The sequence below is a fragment of the Aphanomyces astaci genome (genome assembly GCF_000520075.1).
Source record: "Aphanomyces astaci strain APO3 unplaced genomic scaffold supercont1.80, whole genome shotgun sequence".
Classification (NCBI taxonomy): Eukaryota; Oomycota; class Saprolegniomycetes; order Saprolegniales; family Verrucalvaceae; genus Aphanomyces; species Aphanomyces astaci.
The window spans coordinates 185,342-195,734 of NW_009798343.1; the positions used below are offsets into that span (position 1 = coordinate 185,342).

The 10,393-nt window shown below is 52.0% G+C and overlaps 3 protein-coding genes across 3 annotated transcripts; all 3 read left to right on the forward strand.

The window, feature by feature from the left end:
• Nucleotides 1–4,110: 4,110 nt before the first annotated feature.
• H257_16114 (hypothetical protein) lies at nucleotides 4,111–4,710 on the forward strand (the record flags this gene model as incomplete). The annotated part of the gene is made up of 1 exon (XM_009844446.1): nucleotides 4,111–4,710. The coding sequence occupies one exon, from the start codon at nucleotides 4,111–4,113 to the stop codon at nucleotides 4,708–4,710; it is 600 nt and encodes a 199-aa protein (XP_009842748.1).
• Nucleotides 4,711–4,741: 31 nt separating this feature from the next.
• Nucleotides 4,742–5,328, forward strand: H257_16115 (hypothetical protein; the record flags this gene model as incomplete). The annotated part of the gene is made up of 2 exons (XM_009844447.1): nucleotides 4,742–5,166; nucleotides 5,223–5,328. 2 exons carry the CDS (start codon nucleotides 4,742–4,744, stop codon nucleotides 5,326–5,328), a joined length of 531 nt encoding a protein of 176 aa, XP_009842749.1.
• A 412-nt stretch (nucleotides 5,329–5,740) lies between these two features.
• H257_16116 (hypothetical protein) lies at nucleotides 5,741–8,478 on the forward strand (the record flags this gene model as incomplete). The annotated part of the gene is made up of 6 exons (XM_009844448.1): nucleotides 5,741–5,899; nucleotides 5,958–6,359; nucleotides 6,465–7,490; nucleotides 7,584–7,717; nucleotides 7,799–7,988; nucleotides 8,053–8,478. 6 exons carry the CDS (start codon nucleotides 5,741–5,743, stop codon nucleotides 8,476–8,478), a joined length of 2,337 nt encoding a protein of 778 aa, XP_009842750.1.
• Nucleotides 8,479–10,393: the final 1,915 nt, after the last annotated feature.

A 10,393-nucleotide genomic window follows, 5' to 3' on the forward strand; every position in this document is an offset into this window, starting at 1 on the left:
AATTTGCTGAATTGAATATAGAGTATTATACACAACGAGATCCTCTTCGGCAGGCAGTGCGTTATGAGAATTTCTGGACACATGTGACTATTATCAATGTGATTGTTTATTAAACTCACATGTGGACTCACATGTGGAGGAAGGGTGGGGAAATCACGAAACACCGTAACCTTATCGACGGCCCTATGACCAACCACTGATTGATGGCATAAAGCGGACGCGAATCAGGATGTAGTGAACTGTACTGCATGCTACCAGACTCCCACAGCAACGTTGCCGGCTTGTGGCGTAGACTGACACACCTAGCCTTCGCCAAAAGCCGCCAAAGTTCCACATATATCGTGCTTCGTGCTGCTTCTGTAAAAGACATATTCTATAGTCGTGATTTATGTACTGCCTAGATATAAAAAGAACCTTGTTTGCGGTACTAACGGATGGCTGAATGCGCAAGGGGATCGATCACTTACATACCCATTGACCCACTGAGCAGTGTGTGTGAGGTGGCAAATTGAAGAATGACGACATTGAAATATGTGGTTGGCCATGACATATACTTCAAGTAATATTTATTCAAACAAAACGAAGTATTTCTGGAAGATGATAGGGTTGAACATGAGCATGTTGCCGCGTATTGCCTGACTGATGTACTTCGAAGTACTAAAGTAACTAGCCTTGCTTTGCAGATACCTTATTCACAACTAATAGAATGATAATGAGAGGAGCTCATACAGTATAGTAGAGTATTTGCCCGTCGTAGTTGCTCGCATCAACGACGGGCAAATCCATTTCTGCTAGTAAGGCAAGACTAGCATTCGAGAGTCCTGAATCATGCCAGCAATTGACCTAGCAATTTGATGTAACCCTTTGATATTCCTTGGTACTAGTATGCGTTATGTGTGTGCAATGTGACTTTGCGTGAAAGTTAAGAAGGAAAACGTACAGCTGTGTGTGGAGCTCAACGACAAGTTATTCGTGTAAACGCTAGCAATTTGGGTAAGAGCCGTGGTGAATCTACACCAGAAAGTAGAGGTTTCAGCCACTAGGCGCGACTAGCTCATAGTGCATGTAAATCGCTACAACTGTATCGATTGCAACCCCTACATCGTCTATAACCCCCCACGGCCTTGTATCCCCTCCACAACGATTCTGCTTGTGTCTTAACTACATGTTAAAGCACACAATAGCCACTTACGAGGTTAAAATCACCATTCACGACATCATGACTAGTTCATAGTGTATGTAGATCACCAGAGTAGAAGCGACTGCAACCCCTGCACCTCATCAGCCCTTATGTATCCCCCCTTCCCCTCACAATATTCGACTTGTAGCATCCCCCAAGCCAAATTGCCTAGCACACTCTCTATTGTTCTCAACGCTCACTCGAATATACAATTAGTACTGTCAAGGCTTTTTGGCCAAAATATGCTGTCCTCGTTTCGATAAATTTAGGATAGTTCTAACGTTGCATTGAAGATTAGAATACTCTTGGAGTAGCAAATTGAAAAAAACTACCCAACAGTTACTAAATAAGTTTCATGTGTGTTTCTGAGGAACGAAACCGTACAACCAACGTTCCCAAATGAACTTCGTACTATTGCAATATTGTATACTTTCGTTGTAGCAAATTACAAAATACTACCTGGTCGTTTCACAAACTGCGAGCAACTAAGTACAAAGCAACCCAGAGTAATTGATTCTCCATAATTATTCAGCTACTCGCGGGGTACACATATACTGTAGCTTGCTTACTTCCGGCAGGCATATCCTCCACACATACTACACTACAGAACTGCCTCTGGCCAGCGCAACGAGCCATTGTGCTGCCACAGATTCACTCTACAGCCTGAGTTATCGGCATAATTCTTGTGGACCCTTGGAGCTATTCATTTTGAGAACTTCCGGGGCACGTATACACTTTACATATATACTATGTAGTATTACATTACAGAACTACCTCTGACCAGTTGAACGAGCTATTGTGCTACCTCAGATTAACTCTCGAGCCAGAGTTATTGGCATGTACGTTCATTCCTATCGTATGCATTTATATTCTACTGTATCCCTTGCCACCATCCGATTTTGATTACCCCGGACTACGCAGTGTACGTACCAACGATTCAGATGTAATACAATTCCCTTTTAAGTACTTTGATGCGCAGTCACATCACTCGAGATTCTACCTCACCACATGAGTTGACAGGTGGCGTCTGTTCTGTGGTTTTAAGCAAAATTTAAGTGGCAGGAATGTGAACTCTCACATTTTTTACTCTGGCGTCGCTATCATGCTAACATTTTGGCGTCGAACAATATACTTCGGTATTACGATTCGGCGTCAAACATTACGATTCGGCGTTAAATTACTTAACTTCGGCGTCAAACATTCTGGTTCGGAGTCAGTATGACACTATTTGTCTTAAACGTATGGCAGATGTACACTATATTGGGGCATTCTGTTCGTCATTGTCGCCGACCCTTTCCATGGAAAACTTGCTTCAGTGGCGCGGAGAGTTCGGGTTAGGACCTGGCCTTCACAACTATGGGAGAACGTGTTACGTCAACGCTGTTTTACAGTGCTTGTTGCACTTCCTCCCCTGGTTCAGTCCCTCCTGCCACCGTACCAGCGTGCCCTGACCACACAGTTCAGCCCCCAATACTGCCTAAGCAGGATCGTTCATGACATCCACGTAAACGATCCAACGAAACGCCGCAAGACGTGGCCAAATGGATATCGAATGGACGAGTTGCACAGTCACCAAGCTGATTTGTTGCTGTCGTTTGGTGCTGGACGCCAAGAAGACGCGCACGAGTTTTTTTTCAGTTCGTGTCAGCCATGCCCATGTGTCTACCAGCTTTCGGCAGCACGTCCAACGCAACGCAGCCCCCAACGCAGCCTCCAGCGTATCCCGGAAAGCAACCCGCATTATAGCCCGCAATATGGCGGTCCCGAGTACAGCCCTCAAAGCACCTCACAACGTAGTCCCCAACACAGTCTCCAAGGCAGCCCTCTATGTAGCACACGAAATGTTAGTGTGCCAAGTAGCTCACGTTGTAAGATTCTATGTATTTTACATCAGTATTGCAGAATTTATATTTAACAAATTATATACTAGTATCCTTTAGCATCACCGACATCAGCATTTACTACCCCATCGGCTTCTCAGGCTCATGTGGTGGCACGTCAAAAGGCCTACAACCTACGACGAAAAAAACAAGGCAAAAATTCGTCAACAGCAACGCAAGTACGTTTCAAACGAGGATGTGAAAACCGTCGTAAAGTGCTCCAGAACGAACGTGAACGTGCCAGACGTGCATCGAACACGTTACCCTCCCAAGCGAAGTGGCGACAGAAAGACCCTGAAAAGACCCGACGCTTGCGTCGACAAAGGTATTTGAGAGAGAAGGCAAAAAAGGAGGCACTACGTGGACTATCAATTAGTGCTTCTCCTACTTCTGATGTAGCTCCATAAGTGTATAATGCTGAAAATGGTATTTTTGCATACGAATGTTAAATACATACACAGTTTGGTTTGTGGTGTTGGATAGCAACGTACCAGGAAGTGGAATCTGCAACCATGTACGCATGTTGCATTGTTCAGGTTTCCGTTGCTTCATCACGGTGTTAACCGAATTACTCAGGCCCATGCAATGCCCACAAGACCCACGGAACATGGCGCCTTCATTTGACAGCAGCTTACTCCGTGTGCATGACAGAGCAAGGGTGGACGCCTTGAAATGATTGTTGTAGTCAGTGGACATGCGTTGAATACTGTACCGTACCTAACCCCATAATATTGGCCAATGAAAACCATGTTCTTTGAAGTTTTCACCATGTTCTCCAGGAAACGATACTACTGTACTTCGTATTAATACAGTAGTATTGCTTGCTGGTAGTCGCACATGTTGCATTATTTTTGATGAGTTTAGTATAGGTTTTCAGAGGCATTTTTCACATGAAAAATATTACTGTACAGTGTGACCTCGACCAGGTGCATGGTGAAGAGTCTTCACCATGCACTGGATACTCCATACTAGTATGGAGTATCCAGACGTACTAACATCAACACGTTAGTTGGCGATCAGTGCAAATACCAAGTAAAAGTATCCTGCGGCATGTCCAGCGAAACGAATGGCGGAGGCCTGCCACTAGCGCAGGCGCTACATCATCCTCCATATGAGGACCCAGATCAAGTCAACCATCGACCTTTTGAGTTCCCGAAACATGCCCGCCCTCGTGGACCTAACCAGCATCGCCAAAACGTACTGGCCACAGAACGGAAGAAAACTCACTCCCGCGTGCGACGGGAGGCCTTTACGGCGACTGTTCATCCTTCCAAGCAACCAAGATTGTCCACGATACCCAAGGCTTCCAAGGAAGACTCGGAAATGGACACAACCGAGCCCCAGACGTTCAATACGCAGGCCTATCCGGAACCTGCACAACCACCAATCAACCCGCCACCAGCACCACGCCAGGGCAAACCTTCGCGGATACGGTTCGCCTCCAAAGCAAGAGGCACCCACCCCCTAGACATCGCGATACCCCCACATACCCAGGGCTTACCCAGGCGCACACGGAGTGCAAAGCACCCAGTGCAGCCTGGCCAACCAACATGCGGGCTCCTAGCACCCGAGAATTGGAAATCCGGGATGCTGTTCTTGCCGGCTCCCTACCCCTCGACACCCCTTCAAAATTCCTCAAGCAAATTCTGAGGTAACAGAAATTGCGTTGTTCCACGACCAAATGCGGCAGTACTTTGGGTTCCTCCAGATTCCAATCCGAGCATCCAACCGACTTTACCCCGACATGACCAGCGTGTCGTTGGCACGCCTATTCTCACCCATCAACCCGGGAGACAACAAAGAGGCGGTCAGGGTATGCGATTCCCTACGCAAAGATATGCACTCGTGCTACCTTCACCAAGAAGGCCGTCAGCTTATCTTACAATTCAATTCGAAGGCAAAGGCGGCCACATGGCGGAACCAACCTGTCCCCTTCCGTGGAGAGATCACTTGGCTGCGACACTTCCGGCGTCCGGAGGACCCTATCACCGACCTTGATACCGACGAAACCCAACAAACCGAAACTTACAGTTTTCGACTACTCCAAGTGCCAGCCCGCATCAAATTGATGCAGGTCCTCCACATGCTGCGCCTTCTGGGGTGGGGGTAGTCAGTCTGGACACTGCCAAAAACCAGGGGACTGAGGATGATGATGCCAACAGCTACCTGGTGGTGACGGACAATGCCAACGTTCTGGACGACATCCTCGGGAAATCTCGCAATGAGATGGGCCCTATCACTGTCCACATTTTCCACTTTCAGGACTAGACCAACATGCCCTGTCGGCGCTGCGCGGCCTTGGACCATCAAGTGGAACGATGCCCAGCGCCAGACCTACACAGGGACAAGATTATCACGCTCTCACCAACCCTTTGGGCGGCACCCCCCAATACGGAATTTATTGGCAAACCATCGTTTACCCACTGGCTACGGGACGTAGGTGCCCACATTCCCCCCATTCCGGTAGGCACCCAAACAGCCCCCAGTGTGGCCTCCCACGAGGCAGGGACGCAAGCTGTCCAGCAGGTGGACTATGGGACCTCACCAGAGATGCAGACGTGCGATGGGTCGGTGCAAACGGATCATCTCGGCTCTCTCACGGAGACAACCACATCCACCGGTCCCGACCCCCCACACAGGAGATCAGGTTCCCGAGGCCCCGCCCACAACACCCAGGGCAATGGCCACGCAAACTCCTCCGGAGCAGGATGCGGACCACGACCGCATCCTTTTCCCGAGGGAGTGGGTTTCGCCCGAACAGGAAGTGCAGGAAGCTGGCATCATCCGAATAGAAGACCTTTTTGGCAGAGCGCCCACCACAATTGACGCCCTCTACTCCGTCTCACCTAGACGGAACGCCTCACTGGCATACAGCAACAACCAGGACACCGATATAGCTTGGGACCACATGGATCACATCCCTACAAGCCGAACAACCGACCCCCGGCAACCCCGGGGCAGCATCTGGAGAGCTCTGTCAGCCAGATTTTGGCGAGGAGGACACGGTCTCATCAGACATGACTGTTACTGAGACAGCCCTGGCACCACCAGCACCTGATATGGAGTCCCCCCCAGCGGACGATGATCTCATGGGCACCGGTGAATCGGAAAGCGAGCCAGCGCCTCCAGAATCTTCGGGGGAATATGAGGACATCGACATGGGCACATCAGCCACCCTTCCCTTGGCCTCCGACTGTCCATCGACGAGGGCGCTGGGACTACCTCCTGGTCGTACGGCTTGCGACAACGACACACATCTAGAAGCTGACGCCGTATCACCAGCGCCGGTGGCAAACGAAGTAGCTATGGTCGATCTATGCGGAGCACCTACGGAGACGTCCATCCCTATAGAATTCCAACTAACTGGGCCGATCCGGTAAATATTCAAGCGCCGTTCATGGCAGGAGGGAGTCGTAGCCGCGCGAGGCCAATGTTGCATCTTGGCTTTGTACTGCGCCAAAATGCATCACGAATGGTCCACACGGTCCTCGCTCGACCCCCAGGTAGTGTCTGGCATCACAGACCTCAAACACAGCATCAGGGACGTCATGCAGACAAACCCAGCTTTCCTCGGCCAATACAACCCCCGTTGGATGCAACGTCTTACCGACACCTCCAAAGCCTCACAAGAAACGGTGGAAGCCTTCATCGACAAGTTCTTCAGCAGGCTTCTTGCGGCACACCCAGCGCAGGGCGTCGATAAACTGGATTGGTGCGGGTACCCGGAGATCGCTGCGGCTTCAGCGGTCTGGCAACAGCCAGTATATGTTCTTCAGGAACAGGAGACGGAGCATACATGGTGGCTTTGGAGGGTCGGGTTCATGCCCGGCCAAGAAGATATCGAGAAGACACCAATTCCGGTGGGCAACTGGACGACCATTTTCATAACGCTTACCAGCTCCGACGTTTTGCTCGTTCACAAACGCGGAACACACTTTGACTCAATACATCTCACCCCCCCCCCACGAACATCGGCGGCACTGACCCCGGGTCGGCGAATCAAAGCCCCTCCCAAACTTCCCGTCCGATATACAAGACGCCTCACTAAGTGGCTGAAAGACAACACGGACAGCGTGCCTGCCGGACTGTTGACCACTCCGATCAACGAAGCGGCCCAGTTGGAGCCGCTCTTGGAGCAGTTTCCCCTCACGGCTAGATCCATGATTTGGGAAGTCGGAACCCCGGAGGTCCTACTCAGCAGGTGCTCCCCCCCGATCTTGGTCACCTGGGGTAAACAGTTGCTAGCGGCAATGGCCCGGGTCACCCTAACCCAGATCGCCTCCCTCCACAAGAAACCTGAACTCACCGGGCTTCTCGATACCTGGAAGGAGGATATCGTGCGGGCCGCCTCAGTGGACGCAGCAGTACAGTTGGCAACTAACCAACCCAGATGGGGCGAGCTGCTCGCCCGGGCCGAAACTCCTCCATCTGTTATAGTCCTGCGAGCTCTCACAGCCATCACGGCTATACAGTGAATCTGGGCAGCAGTATTCACAGCCCTCCTTGACTTGGAAGGACTAGAGGAAGGCGAAATCCCTGACCTCCCCTCCCTGCGTGGGGTACTCCAACTAGTCGAGACGGGCAACTTACTGAATATCTGGGACCACCTCCCACTCGGAGGATGGAAACAATTATCACCGTGGGTGGCGCAACATGCGTACGCCTGGGGATTCACCATTGGCGGATACAGAGAATAGACCCATGTCTGTCTCGTCTGCCGTCATATGAAACTCCCTAGCGTGAGGCCGCCGGTGACCCCCACCAGGCAGTTCTCTCCCTCTGTACCTACCCCATCCTCCGCACTGCTTCCTGCTACACACACCGCTCAATCTCCTCGAGGCCTTCCTTCATCACCTTTCCGCCTCCTCACCCAAAATGTGGCCGGTTTCCGCCACGACACCGTGGCGGCATGGATGGCAAGTTGGAAGGTCAACCTCTCCACCGACAGCCTCGGCGTCATATGCCTCCAGGAAACTCATGTGACCTCGGAAGCGCAAGCCACTCTCTGGCACGGCGCTGGGCACGTTTATGGAGCCTCAAAGGAGGCGGCTCCCCTGGTCCTTCTGGTCTGTGACGCCCGATCGCTCTCAAGAGGTGGCCATCCTTCTGAACCCCTTTTCGGATCAACATTTCACTCTGGACACGGCACACGCGATCCCAGGGAGATATCTGCAGATATCCTCGGTTACCTTTACGCTTGCCTCGATCTACGCACCAAGTGGGTCCACGGGGGAACGCCGAGAATTCTTTTCGACTCTAACTGGCATACCTCCCACACCCACCCGGATGATTGTGGGCGGCGACTTCAACTGCGACTCTGCCCCTCAGTGGGACGTAACTCCACCACACCCCGCCGACGGCAAGCATCGGAGTGTGCGGCCATGGAGACCTGGGTCACTGTTGTGGAGGGCGACTTAATCCAAGTCCCGCCATGACACAGGTGGTCCTCAACCGAGGCCACCGGGTGCCGACCCTTGGCGAACCGACACGAAAAGGCATAGTATTACTACTAGTACTACTAGTAGTACTAGGACGTAGAAAACAGAACACCTGTCCCAGCCAACTGCCAGAATCTCACTCTTGGTTCTGCAACGCCGTGGTAACATCAAGTCAATCAAGTGTGCGGTTTGCAGGGAGAGTCGGCACTCCCCCATTTGGTTGTTTGTGTTGGCACTGGCGTGGGAAACAACACAAAGTATACTTTAGTTCCAGTATCCTACGGAACTGAGAGCAATGACGAAGAACTCAAAAGATCGCGCCCAGAAGCCGAAGGCTGCGGCAACGGCAGCAACAGCTGCGAGCAGCGAAACTGAGCAGGAAGTACCAGTGACGGAGCCACCGTTGGTCCCGGTAGTTGGAGGGACCACGGATGTGCTGCCGGCTGTGGAAGAGTCCAAGAGCGAGGAAGTCCGGAAGACGATGGAAGAGCTGGCCAAGGCGAACAAGGCAACGGGTAGCGCGCGAGCGGCGTCCATGATCTGGGATGAATCGCAGCGGCGATATGGTGGACAAACCACGGGACCAAACTGGGAACAACTACCACGACCCCCAATCGAAGGCGCCTATGTCGATGAAGACTACCCGCCGCCAGAGAAGTCCGATGCTGAGAAGAGAGCGGAAGAAAAGGCGGAAGCTCGAGCTAAGCTACGTGCGGAACGACGAAATCGACTGGACAGTACTCCTGACAGTGAAGAAGAAGAAAAGGAATACCAAGAAGAACAGCGTAAGCAAGCTGAGCGGCGGTGTATCAACAAAGCCAATCGTCCCCCGAAGGAGAAGCGTGTCGACCATGCCAAAGTGGCGCGTCCAGCCCATGATTGAAGGATGTTGGACACCACCCTACCAAGCAGTTCGGGATGGGGACCTCTTACGAGTGGACCACCGACGCGAAGCAGCGGAGGATGGGAGCCCAACTTCAACTCCAGTGGACCTTCATTGGTGGTGACAGATGTTCAACCCCCTCGAATCACCTGTATGAATAGAACATTCCTAGTAAGTTGGGTGAAGAAGCGGGAGACATATGAGGACAAGCTACAGGGAAATGCGCAACGCATGGGTGGCGAGTGGCGACGGAGTGCTGTGGGGTGGATCCCTTCCTCTGACCGCAGCCTCCTGAAGGCTACATGCACCCATGTTTGGCGAGTGCCTGTGGAACAACTCAGTGAGGACGACTACCGCGACCGTATCATGGAAATCGTCGGACAACCAGCGACCAAGTGGACACCCACCAAGTCAGACATGCAAACCTACTGTCGGGCGCTGAGTGTCGACCCCCATGGAGACGTGACCAGTCGCCTAGTGCCATTTATGGAGCGGGTTGATGACGCCATCGACGAAAATGACTTACGTCAACAACTCAAAGACTCAACTATGCTGAGAACGTTCATGAAGGTGGTAGCAGCGCGTGTCACACTCAGCTACCTACGCGACAGAGTCGAAGAGCAAATGAAGACCGTGCCGGCGAACGATCTGGTGGCCTTTGCGAATATCCTACGCGAACAGCTCCACCGAACGCATGACGGGACATGGTCAACCAACAAAGAAACAGCTATGGTTCGAAGCGTGGCCGTGAAGAAGATGACCTGACGGCCGCTGGACCAGTCAAGGTACCAGGCAAGCGCCGCTGCTATGTGGTCAACGACGGAGATGAATTCCTCGTCTCGGACGACACCCTCAAGACCATTGGTATCGACATCGACCGCCTGCTGGAACATGTGGCGCGCCTGCAAGTGGATGAGGACGGCGATGACCTGGAAGAAGTTGGTGGCGATTGCGTGGAATTGCCCCAACGATCGGCCGTCAGAGCCGCGACCATGAAGGCGGTGCTACCTGT